The sequence below is a fragment of the Leptidea sinapis genome, chromosome 24, assembly GCF_905404315.1.
Source record: "Leptidea sinapis chromosome 24, ilLepSina1.1, whole genome shotgun sequence".
Lineage (NCBI taxonomy): Eukaryota > Metazoa > Arthropoda > Insecta > Lepidoptera > Pieridae > Leptidea > Leptidea sinapis.
The window spans coordinates 3,338,040-3,364,125 of record NC_066288.1 but is presented as its reverse complement, the minus strand read 5'-3'; the positions used below and the strand labels follow the sequence as shown (position 1 = coordinate 3,364,125).

At 33.0% G+C, this 26,086-nt stretch overlaps 2 protein-coding genes across 2 annotated transcripts; one reads left to right on the top strand and one right to left on the bottom strand.

Annotated features, from left to right (window-relative positions):
• Positions 1-11,579: 11,579 nt before the first annotated feature.
• On the top strand, positions 11,580-13,787 carry LOC126971642 (uncharacterized). The gene is made up of 3 exons (XM_050818005.1): positions 11,580-11,745; positions 11,824-12,136; positions 13,047-13,787. The coding sequence occupies exons 1-3, from the start codon at positions 11,612-11,614 to the stop codon at positions 13,662-13,664; spliced, it is 1,065 nt and encodes a 354-aa protein (XP_050673962.1). The 5' UTR covers positions 11,580-11,611; the 3' UTR covers positions 13,665-13,787.
• Positions 13,788-15,481: 1,694 nt separating this feature from the next.
• On the bottom strand, positions 15,482-24,045 carry LOC126971621 (ATP-dependent RNA helicase me31b). Its single transcript, XM_050817979.1, has 8 exons — positions 23,924-24,045; positions 23,288-23,513; positions 23,127-23,208; positions 22,628-22,834; positions 22,041-22,212; positions 19,133-19,283; positions 18,427-18,622; positions 15,482-17,561 (listed from the first exon to the last, which is right to left on the bottom strand). Exons 2-8 carry the CDS (start codon positions 23,350-23,352, stop codon positions 17,112-17,114), a joined length of 1,323 nt encoding a protein of 440 aa, XP_050673936.1. The 5' UTR covers positions 23,353-23,513; positions 23,924-24,045; the 3' UTR covers positions 15,482-17,111.
• Positions 24,046-26,086: the final 2,041 nt, after the last annotated feature.

Here is a 26,086-nt window from a genome sequence, read left to right as displayed (position 1 = left end):
CTAATAAATCTAGCGGTAAAATTGTTGAGTTATGCTCCAGTAATTGTTTCTGTCAAATAACTATGTGCCCTTATAGCCATATTTGATATTCTTTTCATTTCTTTAATTCACTCACTTCTGGGATTTTAATATCAAGATATATATTGTTATATGACTTAGGGCCGAGTTGATCAACAGATGTTTAAATAATGAACGACTCATAAAGGTTTAAACGGAAGTTTATTAATATTTAAGTGTTTATCATGCACTAACCATTGATTAGGTACTTTAACCGATTGATTTACTTAAACGAAGGAGCACACGTAGGTTAACCATTGCTCAATGACGTGGTACATTGTGTGACGTATATCTGTTTGAAAATAAAAATGCAACACGCTTTGAATTATACTTTTGAAGACCATGTATTCAAATAGAATGTTTTTAGTGTTCGCTTCTGTTTTTCTTCCAATTACACTTTCCAAAAGGAAAACAACGTAATGACAAAATTATCATATTTATATTATATATTTATATATTTCTTTACTTGTTTCTTTGGCAACAAAAATAATGTCAATTACGTTGACAGAAAGAAAGTTGCTGTGTTAAAAAGTTTACGCTATGGTCATAACTTTGGCGAAACGAGTTACCCTTCCATTTTTGGATGTCATTTGGTTAAAAGCAAGTATAACTGAAAATAGATTCATCTTTGCATAGTTAGTGTTAACACTATTCGGTCATTTGTTACTCATTAATTCAAAAACGCTGGGTTATTAAACCGTTGGATAAAATACATGATGAACACGAAAATAACGTGGCTTCTATAACAACTGTTAGCTGTTAACAGATCGGTTACGTAATCAACGATTGTATTGTAGTTGTTGAACTCGAGCCTTAGAATTAACTTAATAACCAAGCTAGAACTAACTGTGTGTGGAGTATTCGTGCAGGGCAGTATTACCAGCGAACTTATTTCTGACTCAAAACAGTGGTGCACTTGTTCTGCAATGTTCCGGTCCGAAGCGTTGATGTAATTCCACATAAGTTAATAAACGGTACAGAGACAAAGCTTCTTAAGAGCGTGCAAAATTGTTATCTATTTTGTTAGGGTTAGATATTTAGTGGCAATTAATAAAACAGTACGTAAGTCGCGCTAACCCTGGGATTGTCAACGGGCTGTGCGATCGTCAACCGGTTATAACCAGTTTATACGCCGAGGGTCCGTCCAGGGTTATTGTAGTAGTGCAACAATTTCGCGTTATTGTATGAAGCTTAGTCTCTGTGCCGTTTTATTTACTCATGTGGTAATTTCATCTAAATCTCGGGTTGGCGGCCGCAGTTGAACATAACACTTATTTTTATGCCCGGTTGTACAAGTGGGTCTTCTGCTCGTTCTGTCATAACCTACGTAGGCAACTACTACGTAATGAGAATTTAGATATGTGAAAATAAATGCCATATTTATGTAGGCGGAAAACTTAATTTTACTTTTAATTTATATTTAGCTATGTATTTTAAAAATCACCCAAAAATGATTTAGTATTGCACTGATAAACTATTTTTGTGTTCAATTCGTTTTTCCGACATCAATTAATATGAATCAAAGTGTCGTAAATTGCCAACAAAAGCTATTATTAAAATAAGTAACTTTTTGCCGGGGCATTACAGGCATAATTAAAAAAAAATGGTATTAAATGCAAAAATATTATTCAGATCCATGAGTATGTAAGAGTATACAATAAATACAAATTAGTATTACATATAATTAATTGCATTAATTTCATACTTGCAGACTTATCTAAAACGGTTATCTTGGGTTTGATATAGAATAAGTTCTAATTGTTATTTTATTTATTTATTCTCAAAACATTACTTGATAATAGTTTGAATATGTTATTTATTATGTGGAGAAGTTCTTTTTATTAATGAAATAGTGCATGTATCACGAGTTCTGAGCATATTTCAGTTAGGTTATATACATGTATTATACAGTGGTTAGTATGGGCAACTCTGAAACGATAAGACGTACAAAGGTCTTAGGAACCATGTCACACGGGCAAGTAAAAAAAGAAGGACTCCGCGCCGTGATATTAGCAAGTGAAGCATCGTTATGCTAGTGTGTGTGCGGTTACGGGGGATACTAGTTACACAATTTTTCTCCCTTAAATAATCATATATGGCCAAAAATACTTATAAGGTATCGTTTTTACACTTTTTCACAATGCACGACGGCCATTTTTAAATATTTTATTGAGACGGAAACTGATCTGTCACAGACCATGACAATTCTCACAATGGCCGCCTATCGGCCTGTAGTAGTGTAAGTGTGTGCGTGGGGCTATGTATTTACACATTTAATCGGCTTGTCTTGGTGCTACACTCGGCTTGTCTTTAGTGACAAGAAAAATTACATTCATAGATTTAATAAAATAGTTTTCAGTTCGGGATTCGAACCCGTAGATTTGAAAATAAGAACATTATTTCTATTTAGATATTGATTGTTTAGGTCCTAAGCAGTAAATGTTATATGAAACTTGCAAAGAGGATGCAAATACTACGTCATAAGAGGTGCGACTGCCTAAGTAAAAATTGAAATTGCAATCATTTGACATAAGTTTGAAATAGTAGTAATTATAGTATCGCGATTGGCCACGAAGTATAATCCGGGTAAGTTTGAAAGCGAACAGTTGTTTAAAACGTAGTGGATGTCGACTATCTCCTTTTTTTCACAAGATTATAGCCGTCATCTGTCAATCGGTCAATGACTGCACGTTTCATACAATTGAGTTAATCGCTGATTTCTTTCGCTAGGAAGTTTTCGTTTTGAGAAGGCGAAGGAGAATTGATTGTTTACGTCTTAATGGAGTATAACACAATAAACTATAATATCCTGTACATGTATGATATCGGAACTACGGTATAGTTAAGGTACTCAATACAAATTTATTACAATATTAATTGGAAAAATAAATTATCGTCACAAATTAGAAAAAAAATGCAATAATTATATATTGTTGAAAAGTCCCTTCACCATAAATAAAAATTACAGTAGGATGAAACCCATTGGTAAAGGACGAGAATATAACAAAAATTAAGGGAAAAATAAATTACGGGCGATCTGAGGTCGGGAAGTGGAAAAGGGGGGGGGGGGGGCTTAGGGTAAAAAACGGTTTATCTCGATTTCCGTCAAAACTACAAGTCCTATGGCAAAAAGTTAATAAAAGGCAAAGTTGTAGGTAATAAAGAGATCTACAACTTTTGTAAATACACTTTTTTCACATAACCTCAAAATTTAGGTGAAAAATTCAAAAAACCAAGTTAATACCTAATATTAAAGTTTCCCAATACATTTTGCAATAATTATAATATTATCTTGCCTATCCCAATATCTTGAAATTTGTATGCACAATTTTCTATGTTAATATAATATTATTTATTAAGGTCATGAACGCTGATAGCGAAAACTTTTGCCATGACACGTAATAGTAATTTTAGACTGAAATATGTCAGGATGTCATTTGACAGAGTAATGCCGTGTTTTTTGTGCAACAACTGTCAATATTTATTTATTTGTCAACTGATGTATATAAACATTGATAATTATAGTTAAAACTGGAATGCTCTTCAACACCGTACCTTTCTTCATTACTTGGTAGCCTACCTCAACCTGACATTGGCTCAGTCGTGGTGACCATTCCACAAAAGCCACAATATAAAGAATAGAATAGAAGATTGATGTAATGAAAGATGTAAAATTCTAAATTTCTTTTTTCAATAATTATAAACTTGTAATTGCCTTAAACTCGTGATACACGCACTGTTAATAGTTATATTATCTGTACGATTATAATATTGTATTTCTACGACGTGTGGGTAATTTATGTCAACAGGGACCTGATGTTTTTATTCCAAAACCCACCTAAAATATATTTTATGATTTTATGAATTTTACGATTGTCGCGTTTCGCTTTTTACTTTAATATTGCTTTCGAATAGGTTTTGAAAAATTGGTATTTGCTATTAATATATTTGTGTGTTTAGATTTTGTTTGCTTCTTTTTAGGTTAGGATATTATAACTCAGAATACAGAACACACCAGAAACCGTCAATGCGCTCAATAGCGTGGCAATATAATAATATTGACACACTTTTTACACAAATTATCTTGCCCCAAGTTAAACATATATAGCCTGTGTTATGGGTTACAAGACAATGATATATTTAATGCCATATACGTACTTAAACATACATAAATGCATATAACATACATAAATACATATAAACATACATAAATACATTTAAACATCCATGACTCGGAAACAAATATTCATCATATAAATGCTTGCAACTACTGGGATTCGAACCCGGGACCTCTAGCTTAGTAGGTAGGATATAAACACAATATAAACTACGCCAGAAAGGCGTAGTTTGTTAAATTGTCAATTAGCCTAACGGACCCGCGTACTGTTTACAATAGTTGCAGTTGAGAGATTTAAAACAATTACATCATTGTGTATTGTTCTCACTTGCATCTGCATATTTCATCTGTAAGTAGCACGTTTTCAATTTATTTTAACATATACTAGCTGACCCGACAAACGTTGTTCTGTATATAATAAATAAAATAATGTTTTTTATGAATTTGTCAGTAATATATCGTAACATCAAGAATTATTTCGTAAAATATGCTCCCTGTTGTTGTTATGAAATAGTTTCACAGCAGAACTGTCAAACCGTGCGTCAATAAATTCTCTCATATAAAATATGTCCATACAAAACAAATATCGGACGACGGGGGACATATCAAAGGAAAAACAAAATTGTCTTTTTTATTTAATTCCGAACACTTTCATATTTATTCACCTTTTAAACCTTCCCTGGACTTCCACAAATAATTCAAGACCAATATTAGCCTAATCGGTCCAGCCGTTCACGAGTTTTAGCGAGACTAACGAACTTCAATTCATTTTTATATATATACTAGTGGACCCAACAGACGTTGTCCTGTACACACGTCTTAAATTTGAAAAATCTGTCCAGCCGTTAGGAGGAGTTCACTAACATACACATGAGCAGGAGAATTATATTATATAGACGTAATTGAGAATCTAAACCAATCTCAAATTCACTGAAACAAACAAAAAGTCATCAAAATCGGTCCAGCCGTTTAGGAGGTAGTTTAATTGGGAATCTAAACCATTCTTGAATCCACCCGAAGACACACTCAATCCCAAATTCACTGGAACACACAAAAATCTCATCAAAATCGGTCCAGCCGTTCAGGAGGTAGTTCAATTGTGAATCTAAACCATTCTCGAATCCACCTGAAGACACACAGAAAGTTTCAATAAAATCGGTCCAGCCGTCTAGGAGGAGTTCAGTGACATACACACGCACACAAGAATTATATATATAAAGATATGGATTTAATTTATTTAAGAAGCCCTAAATGCGGTAATGTATGGAGCGTTGGTAGCACTGGGTGTAGGGGGGAGGGGATTTAATTTGGACACAATGCGCTGCGAAGAATTGTGATTGAAAACTCCTCTCTGGTTTGCTCTGTATTCTGAGGTATTCAAAAATTATAATGTACAACGTTTTTTAAGAATTCTGTTTGACAAAAAAAAATCTAGTCAAGAGCACAAAATATGACACTGACGCCTATTTCTGCCTAAAATGCCTGTTAGTATTTTCTTTGATTAACGCGAGTGTTACACAATTAAATATATAACTTAGAGGATGTCCCCCTGAAAACATGCTCTGAAAAGGTCACGAAACATCGGGTTAAATCATAAAAAAGATGTAACTTGTACGCAAAATGTAAAATACAGGTTAATCCTTTAAAAAGTATTTTATTTAAATAAAATGCCAAATTCCTACAAATAATAGGTCAGTGTAACAGCTAAAGTAAACATGATTGGTATTTGAAGTTTGACTGCGGTATTGACACCCACAATCATATTTATGTTTTATTTGGCGTCAATGCGGAAATAGTCCCATTTTTTTTATTATATCTTTAAAAACTGTAGTAGTTTTTTATTATATATTACAATTATTTTAAACTACAAATGTAAAATTTTTCTTTTGCTTTGATTAACTACAGTAAGTACATAATATACAATAAACAGTATTTTTTTAATTAAACCACACATATCTAATAACTATAAGTTTCCCATTGGCTTACATCGATTGATTTCATTAAGATTAAATGAGAAAAAAGGGATTATTTATATACTTTTTCTTCATGAGCTTTATTATTATAAGTGGGTACTATACGAAAATAATATTTTGTAATAATATACTTACTTTTGTTGGAATAGCATCTTACATTTTTGTAGGATTTATCCTGCGTTATTCTGACACTTAGATAAACTTTTGTAATCTCTTTCTCAGAACAACACCGCGTCAAGTAAAAGTTGGCACTTTGACGTGATTTAATTAATTATTTACTTAGTCACTGACCTTTACTATATACCACTGGACTGGCGGCTGTCAAAGTGCTTTTGTGCCTGTTTGATATTCGCCGTTTTGGCGCTGTTAGCCATGTAGCGAGAGTCTGCGGTACTAAAACAAGTGATGACAACATCATCAAACATCGATAGATGGTGGGAAACTATTTACAAAGAAAAAATGTGTACTTTATTACGTTGATTCTTGAAGAATAAATAACACGGAAAATGAACAAAATTAATTCAAAAATGTAAAAATACTTCAGAGTTTTGTACGTTACTTCGCAGCCATTTGTATTATACGTCAAAATTAGTTCACTGGACGCTCGCTAGTGGTGCTTCAAATAGGCACAAAAAATTTGCTGTCAAACATATGCAACAGTCTGTCCAGTGGTAATTGTACAGGTCAGTGATCTTAGTAGAGTGAAGCTGTAAGGGTTAAATATCTTTTAAGGTTCGTTTTGACTACTATATTAATACCCAAGTCCCAACTTTTTCTTGACAGGCCGTAAGTACTTAATACCTAAATTATTTTTTTAAATCGTGTCACAGTTTATATTATTTCTTTAATTGATCGCACTTATAGAACACTTACTATATAATTTATTATGCCTGTTGTATATTATTCCTATAATTTGGATTTTACTAGTAATCAATGTTTTGACTGAATATGTACAAAAATAAATATTATTTTATTCCTTATGACGCTTTTCAATTGTTAAACTTTAATATTATTTTTATACATATGCATAATGTTATATATATTGTATTTGACGACCTGTATAGCCGAGTGGTTAGCGATCCTACCTACTAAGCTAGAGGTCTCGGGTTCGAATCTCGGTAGGTTCAAGCGTTTATATTATGATGAATATGAATGTTTGTTTCTATTGTTGTTTACGTATATTTAAATGTATGTTTATATGTTGTTATATGTTTATATGGATGTCCATGGGCGGTTGCCTCACCTCTCCCCATCCCGTTACCCTCTTGCCCGTTTGCCCTCTCTCATATCAAAAAAATGTATTTATGTATGTTTGAGTAAGTATATTGTATTAAATATATCGTTGTCTTGTAACCCATAACACAGGCTATATATGCCTAATTTGGGGCAAGATAATTTGTGTAAAAAGTGTCAATATTATTATTATATATTAACAGGTATGTAGGTAGTTACATCAAGTATCTGCAAGACTTGCATGTACTAACCTCACAAATTGAAACAGGCACAAGACAATGTAGTTAAAAGAAGTCAACACAGGACCTCAATGGAATTCGGGCTAATAAAAACCTATTGGTAATTGAAATGCAGTTGATAGTGTTAAACATAGGTAACTCATTGCTACATTTTTTTTTAATTAAGATATAAACTTAATCCGAGATAGAAGGGTGTTGCCATGTTTTTCAATACAATGGGTAACGCTATGTTTTTGACGCTGACGGTACCTACATGTACACTAATTTTTATATTTCTCTACGAAATAAGACAACCAAACATACAACGTACCCCGGTCTAGTACGCGTTGTCTATAAAAAGGAAAGGACCGGTTTAAGTTAACAATTTACAACACAGGTAAGTTAATTTGATATAATTATGTTAAAAGATTAATAGGTACCTCCCCAACCGAGGTTGTTAAAAAGTAAGTAGGTCGCTGGGTACTAGGGGTACAATTTTGTACGAATTAATTAATGTTTGTAAACTTCATTCCAAGAAACTCCAAATGACAGTTATGTTGTATTTTATTCATATACAAACAATTTATTTTTGTAGATATTATTTATTTATTGAATTTTATTACTATTCGTTATTTTTAAATATTAGGTATGTTATTTCAATGCATAATTATGATTTTGAATGTATTTTAACTGAGTTTGTGTGTATAATAATAATGTATTTTAACTTTATTATTAACTAGCTGACCCGGCGAACATGTTTCGCCTTAGAGGCAATAAATGAGCAGATTTTGGATTTAATTAATTTCGGTATCGAATCCGATCGGTAGTCATAATGTTGATACGAAATAATAATCCACCGCGTCTTTGTAACGGCACCCGGCTATAAGTGAAAAAAATCATAATGTAATCCGAGCATTAATAATAAAAGCAAAATATAAAAAGTGAAAAGTGGTCACCATTCGTACGCGGGCACATTCGTCTAGTAGAAAAACTAAACTGCACACAAACTTGCCTTTGTTTGTGTACATTGACATACCGGCCGCCATGTTGCTTAGAGGTGTGTCATTGAAGGTTTTTAAATTAATTTAATTTAACTGTTTTTTGTCAATGGTCAACAGGTTGAAAAAACTGTTAAATCGTCAACGGGTTATGAAAAATCGGTTTATGCAATTATTAATAATTATCGTATGCAATTATTAATTAGTTCGCAAATTCGTCAACTGTTTTGAATTAAGCTGTTTTAGTGATACATTCAATTTCTTCATTTATTAAGAGTTACGGGCGAAGACTTTGATTGAATTTATTAGCTTATTATGTTTAACAGATTTTCTCGTTGAAGAATAATTGTTAATTCGTTAACGAATATAAAACTGTTAACAAAAACAGTTTATTGATTTAACGACCACATCTAATTTTGCTAGCGAAGTGTCCCGCCAGTCACACTACGGCGGACGAGAGCTGCACTAAAAGTATCGGGAATGGAATATTTCCACTGTTCCTGTCATATAAAAATCTTTTTAATTGAAAACTACAAAATCGAATACCATTTCTTTATGTAAAAAAAGATTCTCGGTATTGTCAAACTTGTTTAGTCGTTGAGAAAATGGAATTGACTCGAGAAAATTCTAGAGCGATGATTTATTACGACTTTCGAATTAGTTTAACACAAAAACAGTGTGTTGACCGGATGATTTCTACATTTGGTGATGAAGGCCCCTCCAAAACCACAATTTAAAATTATCATGCAGACAGCACAATAACATATTTTTCCTTTTATGCAGTATGCTACTTATAACTAGTTAAATGAAATATTTTTATTAAGTCAACTTTATAACTATCCAGTTTTATGGTGCAAAAATATAAAAAAGGGTACGCGTACTCAAGATGTGGATGAAGGGAATTCAAGGACGATTGTCGTATAGGAAAGCCGTGTTAAAATACAACATCAAAACAGCAACGTTGGAAAGAAGAGTCAAGAAATTTAAAAGATGTCTCTAACGCCGATGGACCCTCACGAACTTTTCATTCCAAATGCACGAGTATACAAGTCTTCTTATTGGAAGACTATATTACTAATTGCTGCAAAATGCATTATGAACTAACGACAGTACAAACTCGGAAACTTGCCTTCGAATATGCGAAAGTGTTAAATTTAAAATATCCAGAGAAATTGGATGAAAATCAAATGGCTGTCTTAGAGTGGATGCCTAAATACATGCGACGAAACGCCAACTTCACTCTGCGAAAGCCAGAAAATAGTAGTGCTGCTCGATCATTCGCGTTTAATAAGAATGCAGTCCAAGAGTTCTATAATAATTTGACTGATGTGTTACAGCGACATAATTTTGTCGGCAGTAAAATTATGGTTATTAAAGGATATTTAACTTTGACGAGTCTACTGTTTTAGAAACTCCTAATATTTGGACTCATTAAATCACAGGAACAAGTGGGCCAAATCGTGTCACCGGAACGAGGCGAATTTATAACATTTTGTGCTTTTATTTCTGCTAGTGGAAATACTAACCCTCCGCTATTTGTATTTTAAAGAGCGCACCACATAGACCATTTGCTTGAAGGTTAATTTTGTTCCAGTAAGCACATTGAGAAACACATACTGAGCTGTAAAGAGCATCCGATTTTATTGCTTTGTCATAATCGCTTTTTACTTTTGCAGTTATTTTAAATAATTATAATAAGCAATAAGCTCCAAAGTAACAACCAAATGTATAATTACCTACTTTTAGTTTAAATTGTCAAAAACTGTACAACGATGTCATACAAAATGTTTATGTTTTTTAGACTGATTGTAATGCTTAGAATTATCAATAACTTAGGATGAACGATTTTATTTTTTATTATTTTTCTAAAGAAAGTTTTATAGACTATCATGAGTCAAGTCACATATTTTTCGTTAGTTCATTGATAAATAAATATTTTTTAAATTTTTTTATTTTTTATAAAAATTTTACTATTTCATAGGCTTTTTAAAAACCCTGTATGAATCTACCCCATGGCGTACGAAAGTACCCCACCTACTGTACGAACGTACCCCGTAAGCGGGGTACAAATATCGTAGAAAAATGGCTAGAACCCTTTAACCTTTTGACATGGTAGTTTTGTACTTTTTTGGAACAAACTAAAATATATTTGTTACACTTAGGTACATAAACCAGATTAATTCGACAATTAATTACAAAGTAGAAAAATAAAATCATTTCCAGTGCGGCTTGCCATCGCAATAATCATAAATAAATTACAGGGTCAGTCTTGAAGTATTTGCGGCATTAATCTTGAAAACCCATGCTTCTCTCATGGACAGATATACGTTGCATGCTTCCGCATTAGGAAACCATCAGCTTTATTTGTTTACGCAAAACATAAATTATTGTATACCATAAACCATTGGAATGAGTATCATCTAGTTCATAAAGTATTGCAGTCTACAAAAAAGAATTTATTTTTGTAAGTAATCGATGTTTATTATTGAGGTATAAATACCGGGATCACTCGGAAATACGTTACATTTATTTATTTTTAACTATTAACTTTTGAAAGAACATCTGTCCTGGCTAGTGTTAAAATAAAAACAAATGAAAATCAGACAAACTGAAATTTAGCCTTCTCTCGTAGTTTTCCATTAATAAATAATTTAATAAACAAGACTAAATAATGGTGTTTCACTGTAAAATATTAAGGAAATAGGACAACCCGACAATACTATCAACTATTCCCGCCATGATACACAACTGCAATAACACATACATAGTCGGGCCATGGAGTAGTAACAAAATAAGGACTCCGTGTCAGCTTACATAACAGTGTAGCACCAAAAGAAGCAGATTAACGTGTAAATACATAGCCCCATGTACACTCTTACGCCGGATCCACACGCTGGCTGTTTGTCACAAACACCGCAAACAGTAAACAAAGTCCCAAACACCAACCACAATCACCCAACACAAACAGCCATCCACATGCTTGGCGAACGTTCATAACATTGCGAATCGGCAAACATGGCGAACGACGAGCTTGTGGCAGCTATTACTTTCGGGTTGACATATTTTTATTTTAAATTAAAGCAAGAGAGAGAAAAAAGAAGAAAGCAAAGACGATGGTGGATGATTAAAATACATAGAAATCGTACAAGGTACTGCTTTAGACCTATTATTTGGGCTTTAATTTGCCGTGTTATTTAATTTTACTTAAAATTTTTTATTCGTTTCAGACAATTTATAGAAAAAAAATTTAATGAGCTTCTTTACGAACCATCAGGGGAGTTTCATAACTTCTGCCGCATGAGTTTCACAGATTTTGAGTATTTGCTAGACAAAATTTCTCCTCTGATATCGAAACAAGATACGGACTTCAGGGAAGCTATACCAGCGAAATATCGTCTAGCAATAACACTAAGATTTATCGCAAGTGGTGACAGTTATAAAAGTTTACACTATTTATTCAAAGTGTCTCCCCAAGCAATACCAAAAATTATACCTGAAGTCTGCAAAGCAATTAATGATGTTCTAAGAAATGAAATAAAGGTGAGTAGTTATTTATAAATTTTTATTTTTATTATCAATAATTTGAAATGAAAAATTAATTCATGAAAAATTAAGCCGATTAAACTATCTCAATTTTCACGATCAAAGTATTCATAAGCTTTAATTAAAGCTTCATTTACACGGTTTGTTTCTGTTCTTTGGGAAATCAACTCATTGGATATTATTTGAATGGTAGGAGCAGAATTTGATGAGCCCGATTGGTTGAAATAAACGTGATTTTGAGAAGTGAATGGTTGGGGTGAATTGATTACCAATGGTAAATACTGTGACGTTTGGGCGGTTGATAGCTGGTTTGAACCTAAAACTAAAGTATTTGGCAAAGGTTCAGAATACGAGGTTTCGGAAGATGACGGTCGATATGGAGCCGATGGTGAATTATTTGGCAAAGGTTCGGAATATGATGTTTGGGAAGTTGATGGTCGTATTGGAATTGGTGAAGTTTTTGGTAATGGCACAGAATATGCCTGATAAGGGGCTGATTGGGGAGATGGGGTTTGTCGCTTAAAGAGCCTTTAATTCTATTTATAAACAATGTGTCTATATTATACATAAATAGTTTCCTCTCATCTGGTGAAAGTTCACGCAGTTTTTTCGCTAGTAATTTTCCATAAAGTTCGCTGTCGTCGTCTTCTTTTGGTGGTGGTGGTGGATATTCCCTCTGTCTTTTGCTTAAAATATTGGTCAACTGTCCAAATGCAGACGACATTTGCCGTTCCGCTGTGTCGGTAGCTGGACGACGGCGCACTAGTTTTGATGTAGGGAGAGGCTGTTCTAAATCTCTATTTTCAACAACTTCTACGACCTCTATAGCTGCAGTTTCATTTTCTTCTGGCAATGCTCTCTGAAATAAATAATTAATTTTTATTTACTTCATTTTGATTGTTTTCAGATGCCATCAACGGCTGATGCTTGGATGAATATAGAAAGAGGGTTTAGAAGAAAATTTCCACACTGTCTTGGTTCCATAGACAGCAAGCATATTAATATAGAAAGTCCACCTCATAGCGGAACTGAATATTTAAATTATAAGAAAACGTTCAGCATCGTTCTATTGGCATTAGTTGATGCCCACTACAAATTTATATTTGTTGACATAGGATGCCAAGGGAGGATTAGCGATGGCGTCTTTAATAATTCATTACTGTGGAAAAAAATCTGTAAAAATGAAATTGATTTTCCTATACCATGCCCACTTCCTGGATCGGACGTTAACGTTCCATACGTTTTCATAGGAGATGGTGCTTTTGCATTGAGCATGCATGTTATGAAACCCTACCCAGGACAGCATAACATCGGTTCACCAAAAAGAATATTCAATCAATGTTTATCTAGAGCTCGGGTAGTAGTCGAAAACACATTTGGAGTTTTTGCTTCAGTGTTTCGTATTTACCGTCGTCCAATTTATTTAGACCCCATTTCTGTATCAGAAATAACAATGACCTGTGTACTACTACATAACTTCCTTCGAAAAAACTCCCCAGAGATATACCCCCCCAGGAACGTTTGATACGATTGACAGAAATGGTGAAATAATAACACGTGGATCTTGGCGAAAATACGAAGAGGAATATAATGCAATTCAGAACATGCCAAATGTACCCCGTAGGTCACCTATGCATGCCAAACAGATAAGGGAACTTTAACCACTTATAGCCCCTTCCGCCTGTCAAACGACACTTAAGCCAATCGTATTTTTTTTTCGTAACTTTAGGATTTTTTTTTCTCGAAAATTATGAGGCTTCGCAATGTAATATTTTAGTACATCGTTCTACATGTCGAGCTCTATACAGAAAAAAATATCAGCTTCTAAATCGACGTCACGTCTTCTAGAGTACTACCATTCCTGCAAATAGATAATCAAAACTTTATCTGATTAAATCTTTATATAAATGATAGTTTAAATTTAATTAAGAATGAATAAACCATAATGAAAAAAAGTCGTTTTACTTACTTCCTCTGAATTTACGTTATTTGAGTAGGTATATACCGGTCCTAAAAATGACTCCATCAGGTCATAAGCAAACCAGACCGGTGTATAAACATCATCGGATCCTGAAAAAATAAAATTAAAATAAAATTTATTCGCAAGGAACATAGCAGGGGTGTTTAGACAAATATTTATTGATTATTTAAACTTACCTGCACCGGACCGAATAGAATCTTTTTTTTCTTCAAATGTCTGCGGAACGTAGCCATCAGTATTTCTTTTTTGGTCTTCAATTCCTTGACACTTTTATTCATTATAATGCTGAGGCGAGTACGCTTTGCGCGCCAACGAAAAAGTGTAGCAAGAAAATACGTCCGCCTCCCGCAAGCTCGCGCGCATTACTGAACGCTGCCAAACGTGTGGATACGTCGCAAACTGTTTGCCAAACATCCTTTGATCTGGCAAGAAAAACCGACACCGATGCCGAACACTGCCCATCACAAACACAAACAGACAAACAACGACAAACACCCATCCACACGTCCGTGTTTGCTGTTTGCCATTGTTTGTCAAGCGTGTGGATGGGGCTTTACACTACTACAGGCCGATAGGCGGCCATTATGGGAATTCTCATCGTCTGTGACAGATCAGTTTGCGTATCAATAAAATATTTTAAAATGCCGTCGTGTTGTAAAAACGATACTATATAAGTATTTGTGGCCGCACACACACTAGCATAACGGTTTGCTAATATCACGGCGCGGAGTCCTTTTTTTTTCTCGTCCGTAAGTCGGGCTATAACAAAAATTAAAGCCCCGCTGTCTTAAATTTGAATTTGGAATAAACTTATGCACATCACTTTATAAATGTACCAGTAATATTCTCAAATAAAACCACTTTTGATATTGTATTTTCTTATAACCGCCCGTTTTTTTTGCAAATGTGGTGTTGAAACTATGGTACCCCATGTCATTATAAACTACGATCCAAAAATGGTATGTAGGTACTCATTAGTAGCAAGAATAAACTCAAATTCATTTAAAATAGCAAAATATATAAAATTATATAATAAAAAAAAAAACAAAAATTTTGAACTAGTCACCATCTTCAAATGCAGGTTCTACCAAGTCCTCGCAAAATTCTGCCCTATCACTATTTTAGTGACACATTATTTATTATTAACATTTCTGATTAAGTGACATAGTAGGTATTCTAAGTTACGGAAAACAAATTATGTTACTCATCCTCTTAGTCAACGACTAGCAACACACTTATTTCATTGCCTGACATTAGGCTATCATTATTAGGTGACCCCTCTGAAGGCCCTGCTTGTTCCCATTCCATATAGTAAATATAGTATTTTCCAAAAATCAAGGTATTAAATTATACAAAACCAATTTGTGAAGAGTTTTTTATTTGGCCCACTTTAAATACGATTTTTTCCCACAAAAATAACAAATTATGCATATACAATACTTTAAAAATTAGTTTGAATCACATTTCAGCTGTGACTTATCATTCGCCTCATAAAAGTAATATAATTTCAGAAAAAATTGATCACTGGTTTTTTATTGCAGAATCAAATATAGAACACTTATGAACCTTACCAACTGAAATGTTGGAAGTATTTAACTAGTTCACTCTGGCTTTGACAATTAATATAATTATTCTCTGTATACTTTTAAGAGCATAATTTAACTTAACATATAAAAATATTTCTTGGATATGCTCATTTCCCCCATTGTCTGGATCTATTAAAATATATAGTATTCAATTTCGAAGTATAACATTTTGTACCACTAAGATATCACTGTATTGTTAAGTACAAACAATTGCAAGTTAATTTAGATAACAACCACTCACACAGACCAAAGGAAGACAATACAACTTTACCAATACTCCCAACCAGACTATTTCACACACTGCATTGTATCACAGATATGGAGCCACTCAGTGACTCAGGGAATTGCACTAGTTATTGTTACATATCAATCAATATAGACAAACATACAATAAGTGTTCCAAACTTAAAATAACTTAAATTTTTTTTAAAAGGCAATATTGAACAAGTGACAATAGTCTGAGTTAGACCAAATTATTTAACTCTTCACCTGACATCCAAAATTTAATTCCCCAGAGAACAATGTTTAACAAATTGAACACAATTGCCCTCTATATTAACCCCTCAGACAGAGCAATGGCCATAATGCAAGCCGAAACATTATGAAACCATTCCTCCACCTCGTTATATGTCACATTATCCAAGTTGGACAATTTGTATTAATTAATAGCATAGTACATGCCCTGTGGCCTACTTGCTGGAAATTGTGACATTACCACTTTATATTAAACTCAACACAAACATGATATCAGATTATGATCAAGATACTTATTAAATACTCGTTTGATATAACTTAACAATGTTGAGCATCATTTTGCAGAAATTGTTTCACTTGTCATAATCTGATTTTAAATGACGGCTTGTATTTATAAGCATTGTTCCAAGTGGACAGAAAGCAATGCTTGTGACACAGACAATTACAAAATATGATATGATACAAAACTTTGGTTAATTTGAGCTAGTCTTTGCCTACCCACATAGCCAGTACTATTTGTATTATGAAATAAAACCAGTGCTAGCTCAAATGTGATTTCTACATGGGTAGGGAAGTTGTGATAGTTGAAAGTCTACCAAAATTTATTTCAAAAAACCACATACAAATCTAGATAGACTCTCTCACGCACAAGTGTTCAGATAAATATTTTATGTTTTAACAATCATATAGGAAACCACGCACTTAATCCAATATGGACATAGAGCGTCAAGATGCCATTGAGTCCAGATGTTTATGTACACTTTTAAAAAACCTTCTTAGGTTTAAGTCTTATTTCATGATAAACTATATACACACACATTTTGATACAAATTCATTACACTTTTCACAAATTAATCAAGTTTTTTAAATTCCTTTCACCAGTCAGAGTCCAGATAACTAAAGGATTTCACACTGTTTATTCGGCATGGCGTTACTTGTCGCCATTGTCATCCTCCGGACGCGCCACATACAGCGCCGGGTCGATCACCTTTGGGATGGGTTTGATCTCTGTTCCCAATTCTTGTTCGATGCGATGAAGAGCAAAACGGTCTTCATAAGTGATTAGATTTATAGCGATACCAAGGTGACCAAAGCGACCTGAGCGTCCAATGCGATGCAGGTATGTCTCTGCCATGCGCGGGAAGTCAAAGTTGATGACGACATTGACGGCTTGCACATCAATACCTCTAGTGAATAAATCAGAGCACACTAAGTTACGGCACAGCCCTGCACGAAAATCATGGAACACTCTGTTACGGTGCGCTTGAGCCATTCTTGCATGAATGTAGTAACAGCAATATCCCAGTTCTGTTATTTTTTTTGCCAACAGTTCCACTCGTTGCGTTGAATTGCAGAAGATTATTGACTGGTTAATTTGCAGCTGTAAAAACAATGCATTGTAAGTAACAAGCGTAGAATATGTATCTCCTGGATAAAATAAAATGTTAATCAATTTTATTTAAATCAAATTCATTATGAATTATTTTCACATATTGTGTTTTCTAAACAAAAACCATTAAATATCAAATTGCAAAGGTTTTGTATTTTATTCATTTTAGTCTTATGTTGTTTAATTGCTATTTATATCTAAAAAATTGTTTTTGAAGATAACAGGCTACTAGAGACCTTGACAAACATTGATATAGTTCAAATCAAACTAGATAGTATAATATATAGCATGTTATTGTGTTATATATATTGTTATATTATCTTGACTGCGCTTTGGGCTCAGTAACTCCTTGATATCTGTTTTCATCTAATTTTTTTTAAATAAGCTTACATACTATCAGTCCCTATAAGCTCTACAGGATAACAAATGTTTCATATTGTATGGTTATACTATTCTACTATATTGTTTGAAGTTTCATCACTCATTTTTATCTGATTTTAAAGCAAGGCTTCGGCTACTTTAAAGTTTGAAGTTCTCATAAACAGAAAATAATTTTGTTAAATTAAGTGAAACAATTATAAAACTTCTCTGTTTAGTCAAATAGTTCATGGATCAAATTATATCATACAAATGATTTAAATTTTCTTTAGTGTTAATTCTGCCAACATTTGTTTTTAAAACAATTCAACATGTGTTTCGCTTCTACACGAGGCATCCTCAGGACGTGTTGTCTCGTGCCATATTTTGATTGGCGGAATTAACACTAAAGAAAACTTAAAGTAACACCTAATTCAATAAATTTTTCAAATTATATCAAGCAAATTGTAAGAGGTCTAAAGGCACCAGTTTAACATACCTTAGAAAATAGTGTGTTTAAACAATGTACTTTTTGTCTCTCTTGCACAAAAGCATAGTATTGTGTAACTCCCTTGAGAGTCAACTCTTCCATCAGGTTAATTTCATATGGTTCTCGGAGATGCTTCTCCATAAACTGCTTTACACTTAATGGGAAAGTTGCTGAGAAAAGCAAGATCTGGCGTTCTTTAGGTAACCTGAAACAATGAGGTTTAGTTAAAACAATAAGATCACAGCTGATTAAAAAGAAATATACTGTTGTCCCAAATCTCAATAAATATATCTATAATATTACAAAGAGGCAAAGCTTGTAGTCTGATAGTTTATCAGTCATGGATAATATAATTTACTGAACTGAATTCAAAAATAAATTACATTTTATTGAGACAAATTAGTTAACTAACAAATATGTTTAAATTTGTTTTATTAAAATATATTAATAAAATTATTTTTTAATAATCATTTATTATATTAAAAACTTTTCTTTTACAGCAAATTCAGCACCCATTGTTTAAGTCCTCCGCCTACATTCTCATTCCTGTTGCTAGGCTAGCTTAGCCATGCTTTAAGGTACTTTTTTATATAACAGAAAATATTATGCATCAAGATTATGAGAATCTAGTGTAGATATATTAAATATAAATATAATAATAATAAAGATATATTAAAATAAAATTTAAAAAAATAAAGTCAAGTTAGTAACTCACCGGTTGATGACCATATCCAACATGCCTTTGAAGTCTTGGGATAGAAGCTTGTCAGCTTCATCTAGTACCAGGATCCTGCAATGTTCCATCTTTGCTACCTGTTTATCCATGAGATCAATCATCCGGCCTGGTGTGGCAATTATCACTTGAACTGAAATTTTAATTAATAAAAATACAGTTAATCCAAAAACTCTGTATAAAGTAAGTATAACCAGTGGTAGATAATTTATTTTAAGAATTTAATAAACTACTAAACTCATGGTAAGAAAATTATATTTTTTACACATTTATTTCTATCTGCAGTTGTGTGATCATGTCAATCACACTACACATATTTAATAAGTATACATAACATTGGTGATAGATGTATAGGTATTCATAGGGTTTTTACACAACTTGAGCTGTTAAGTACATTAACGAACATTGTTCAGGATTGAACTAGCACCTCCCTGATGAGAGGGTAATGCCACGGCCTATACTAAATGTTCTCTATTACAATTTTTTTTATAAGAAATAGTGACAAAACAATCAAGACATTCATCTGTAGTAAGTAATTGGTAAGAATTGTCAATTATAATGCAGTGCCACTCAGGATAATTGATTGCCATATTAACACTTTCATTGGAAGCCCTAGATCGGTCTTATATAGCACAGCTGTGAATCTAATTGATTATTGCTATAGGTGTTTAGACACATGTGGCTTGTGATTAATGGATTAAATCAATAAAGCAGTGTGACAAAAAAATAATATCAATCAAATAGTTTTAAAATAAAGTGCACTGCTCTACCCATCTATCATTATAGTATACATGGGGCACACTAAAAGTTTTGCACTTCTAGCTAATCGGAACTATTTGAATTTCGAATATTACTTAAACATTGTAACCTTCTTGGTATTAAAAAAAAACAATTGGCGGGAAAGCATTTGTCACCAATTGTTTTTATCACACATGAAAGTTCTACATATGCAACGAAATTAAGTCAAAAAGATTTTAGAGCGATGATTTTTTATGATTTTAAGTTCTCCCTCTCCGCAAGATGTGCCACTCGTCTTTAAAATGGTTTGGGAGAGAAGCACCTTGGTTGAGCACATTGAGGTGATGGTTTGCTGAATTCGAGGGAGGTACCAGGTTTCTTTACATGACGATTTTCGTGAAGGGCGGCTTAGTACAAAAATAATGTGGCTATTGTTATGCTGCTAACTGAAGACAACCTGCGGATTACCTATAATATAATTCAAGCACTATTGAGGATTGGTATGAGGCAAATTCAGAAAATTTTACAAGTATTGAAAGTTGGGAAACTTTCTCGTCATTGGATCCCTCATGAACTGACAGCTGAGCATAAGCTGACTGCGTGGAATGGTGCTAATGAAGTAAGACCATAGACATTCTAATGCTGTTTACGACATTGTCACAGAAGACAAAACATGGATTTATTGTTTTGAACTCGAAAAAAAACCAGCAATCCTGTGAATGGGTGATTGAAAATGAGAACAGGCCAACAAAAGTGAGACAGATGAGAAACATTGGTAAAAAAAATATCAATATTTTTTCTCAGCTACCCAATTTCCTCTGCACAATTCTACTTAAAGATCAAAAGTGTTAATGCCGAGAGGTTGTCCAGCATTTCTTTACTAAAAAAGTTTGGTAAAAAAAGTTCACGAAAGACAACCAAAAAGCCGCGTTCTCCTACATCATGACGCTTCTTCACACATGGCCAACAAAACTAAGTCATTTTTAGCTTCCAAAAAAGTACAAATCATCACCCATCTGCACATAGATCCGACTCTGCACCCTGTGAATTCTGTATTTTCCCCAAAATCAAAGATTTGATGAAAGGTTTCACTTTTACCAATTCCAAAGAGGCAGTGATAGCATTCAATCAGCATGTAGAAAACATGCCTACAGATCTGTGGTCCTCCTGTTTTAAAAAATGGTTCAATTGCATGAAAAAATGTTTAAAATGTATGGAAGAGTATTTTGAAAAGCAATTAACATTATATTTTGGTTATTACAAGTTGTTTTTTTAAGTTTTACAAAACTTTTAGTGTGACCTACATATACAATGATATTTCTAATATATTCCCATAAGACAGGATTAATATTATGCATTACTGTATGTTATTGGCCGGCAATGAATATTATTAAAAACATAATTTACAGCATTTTCAACATTATAACATTTAAGTTACAGCAATATCTGTTATATGAGGTACAAGGATAGAGTATGTGGATGAATATGAATATCTAGGCCAGACAATATCCCCAACGGACCAAATGGATAAAGAGATCAATAAAAGGATTGGTAACTCTTGAAAACGCTACTGGTCATTGAAGGAGATCATGAAAACTAAGGAGATTCCAGCATTAGAAAAAGGCAAGATTTTAAACACCTGCATAACACCATGTATGTCCTATATACCAAACCTGGGCCCTTACAAGCAAAAATATGAGAAAACTGGAAGTATGCCAAAACACCATGCAGAGGAGCCTATTGGACATAAAATTAAAGGACAGAGAAATAACAGACAGAAGAGAAAAAACAAAGGCGATCCCCATAACAAAACTGTGAAAAACATTAAGTGGAAATGGACAGGTCACATGATCAGAGGCCCAAACAAGTGGTCACAGAAACTCACCCATTGGTACCCGAGAGATGCTAAAAGAAAGAGATACTAAGGTGGGAAGATGACATAAAGAAGGTTGCTGGACCAGTTTGGAGTAGAAGCGCAGGAGAGAGAGCACTGGAAGGTCCTAGAGGAGGCCTATGTCAGTGGACAAGCTAGACACACTGTTAAAAAATAGAGGAAATAAAAAATACATGTTACTACATAACTAATGTCTAGAAATAAAGGCTATCTTTATCTTTAATATCTGTTATATTTATAAAGTTTAATGATACATACCATTTTGATATATACGCATTATGTCATCCCTCAAGTTTGTGCCTCCTGTTGTTACCATCACACGAATGTCTGTATGTTTAGCCAACTCAATACAAATTTGTGATGTCTGTAAAGCTAACTCCCTAGTTGGTACAACGACTAATGCTTGAATACAATCTTTCTTTGGATCAATCTAAAAAGATGCACTATTATTGTAACGACAGGACTACATATGCACATTTATAATTTTTGTGCAGCTTTTTTCGATCAGATGTGGTATTATCACTTATAATTTAAGTGAAGGGGAATCCAAACATTATCATCATATCAACACCTTAGATAAACAATGTAACAAATGAAGTTATTTAAGTGAATATGTTACAATGCTATGAATTGTTGTTTTATGTTAAGAGAAGTAACTATTACATTTTATTCATGATTATTATTTTTTTCTTTGACAATATAGTATTTAAATAATAGAAATGTTCATGTTATTCAGATAATCCATGTTATCAACAATAACACCTTTAAAATTAAGCAAACATTAAACAGTGTTATAATGAATAAAAAGGTAAATATTAAATTTTATAAACCATGACTGGATATACCTGTTCCAAGACTGGAATACAATAAGCGCCTGTTTTGCCTGTGCCATTTTTAGCTCTTGCAAGGACATCCTTTCCACTTAAAGCAATAGGTATTGAAGCCTCTTGTATGGGAGATGGCTTCTCCCAACCTTTTTCAAAAATACCCATGAGGATTTCCCTTTTAAGGCAAAACTCTTCAAATTCATTTCCTCTTGTGTCAGTAACATCCTACAGAAAAAGCAATTAATGGTATAAATTGGTATAATTTAACATCACTTTTTGTTTACATCAAATACAAGCAACATTAACACTGTCACCCATGTAAGCTATTAAAGCTATATAAAAGATGAAAGTTTAAAAAAAAAAGTTAATTATTATGTGTAAAAAATTTGACCAATTTTTTAAATTTTTCAGTTACAATCATTATTGCAGCACACATAATTACTGATTTATCCATGTGAGCTGATATAGCTTTTGATTACTCATGAGAGATAATAAGATGGTAGATGAATCTACTTACACTTGTCTTTATTCTTCTGTCTTTAGGGGGTACTTTTAATTTTGATTTCCATCCAATGTCTTCTAGTGTTTTATCAAGTTCTCTAAAATAAAGTTTTATAATGTTGAATGATATTGTCACAAAAAAATAAAATGCTGTACTAATACTACTAGAATACTGACCCTTTCTGATTATTCATGCTATTGCCTACATGATTACTCGAGCTAATTCTACTTTCTGTCATCATTTTGCCAATTTTTGCCCTTTACGGGAGGCTAAAATCAGAAACTTATCACAAAGTCCTATTTCAGTTACAGTCCAACACAAAACAAATTTCACAATAAGTCACTATTCGACACATAAGATAGATCAAAAGTAATCACGTACACTAGCAGAATTCCGGAAAATCTGAAACAACGCAATAATAAATTACTTTATCAACAAAACAATAAGGAGTAAATAAAAAGACGCGTCAACAAAATATTAATAGGACAGATATGTTATCGAGTTATTTGTGTACAAATAATAATTGTAGCTTTAGTCCGGCCAATTTAATAAATGGTAAATACCGGTTATTTAGCAACGTTGATCAATAATACGAGTTTATAAGACAAATTTAGAATCGATGAACAAGATAGAAACGGATTAAATATAAAGTAAAGGGATAAAATAAATTTAAAGATGGCCACCAAGTACATAGCAGAACTCTTGTTTTAAAATTCGAACCTTCAAGAAACAACAATTGATCATATATGAATAAAAACTACAACTGATTAGTAACAATAAACTAATTAGAAAAATTAATACATAATATATACCTTGATTAATCTTAGAAAATAAGACGAAATTCGTTACTTGACGACGACATCACAAATCACAATGCTAAAAGAGAATACAGATGTTGCCATAAAGTCATAACATAAACTATAATCAACCTGAAATCGTAGTTTTAAAAATAAAAAATTAATATTCTACAATCTATGATCTACAGCCTACACCAAAACAAATAAAATATTCCTCACAATTTCAATATTTTATTTTATATTAAAATAATATAAATATTAATTTGTATTATGTTTATACAGGTACAAAATCTTTTTTTTTAAACCAATATTACTGAAAAAGCCAACTAATCTCAGCGTATCTTGCACGGAAATTAGAAACAGTAGTGAAGAATATAATCGATTTTTAACTTATTTAATTAATCTGCAGCTATAAAACAAATAGGTGAAAAACTATATTGGATGCAAAGTATCGATCCTGAAATATTAATTTAATTGCGTAGCTTCAGTAACATACTACACAGTTCACTAGTTATACCTCTCAGCGGTTCGTGATATATAAATAATGCGAGAACGATATTAATCGTGAGTTGAAAATTAAACGCTTAATTTTATTTTATAAAACTATCGTTTTGCTAGGCATATAGGCTGTAGCTTAAAACTTAAAACAAATAGTGTGCTTATTATTTTATGAAAGCTCAAAAATTTCGACTTTTTTGAAGGACATACCCAATAATATATAATTTATATTATTTGTTGCAATGAGGCCATCTTCGCCAGTCTAATTGTTAGATTTTTATGTAAAATCAGCAGAATTTAAACTCAATCTTAGGAGTTTTGTTGTTTTTGAAGTATATATAAATTATAAATAAACACTTTCTATTTAACCAGTACGTTTTATATTTATATGGGCAAATGTTTCTGTGAAATTTGCGTTTACGATGGACCTATCTTCATGATGTAATACTGACTTTTATTATCGAATAACGCAGATTTATGGATTTAGAACCACACTATCAAGATGACTCTTTGATTTAAAGAGCAAATTAAAGACGCCAAAGATCGCTCCTACGCTGCCCTCATGCAACCTACTCCGGCGATCTTGACCAGATCCTCAGTCCATCTTGTGGGGGGCCTACCAAAACTCTTACGTCGTCTCTCCTTCCGGTCTCTCTACGACTCGTCTTCTGGTACGTTGTCACCATTCGAGGACTTACTGCCCCAACCACCATCTGTCCGTTGAGCCATGTGTCCTGCCCAATGCCACTTCAGTTACGCAACCATCTGGACTTTGGTTCACCTACGGATCTCCATATTTCTGATTCGGTGTCGTAAGGGAACTCCGAGGATAGCCCTCTTCATTGCCCTCTGAGTGACAATGAGCTTCCTCATAAGGCCTATAGTCAGCGAATAGGTCTGCATTTCATATGTCATCACTGGCAGCACGTACTGGTTAAAACCTTTTTCAGACACTGTGATATTACGAGTATGTATGGTAACAAACAAAATTTAAAACAGGAACTATAGGATAAGAAAACAGCTATCCCATGAGAGCAATATTGTATTGAGAGGTATATACAATAGGTATGTTAATACATAAATACAACTAAAATGTCATGCGAAGAAAAATAAATTAATAACTAACTAAGTAAAAAAAAGTTGGGTGCACTTCATTGAGTGATTCGTTCAATAGGTCTATAATCTGTAAAAATGATCTGGAATTATATCCAGATATATATCCATAGCAGATGCTCCGAAAACTGATGGGTTTTTTTTTCATTCAAGATTAACAGGGGCCAATCACTCCACTTAGAAGGGATATAAATAAAACATTTAAGTAAATAATCCTCATTTTATTATGCGTTGTTCCAAAACTTTATATGAAAAAATTTAAAGTCATTAAAAATCATAAAATAGCTGACGAACTCGCGTCCCGTGCTATTAAGTATTAATAAAAATATCCATATTTTTTTTTAAAGATTTTATTGCCTGGTAACAAGACCCACACAAAGATGAAAGAATAAATTTTGACATGATTAAATTGTCAAATGTCAATACTCACAGTGTCTATCATGTCCCTATAGGTATATTATTATACTCTTTGGTGTCTACATAAAATACATTTTTATTGATGAATAATATGTCAACGTTACGTTTTCCTCTAAGTTAGACCTATTATTTACATAAATACATCCTCTT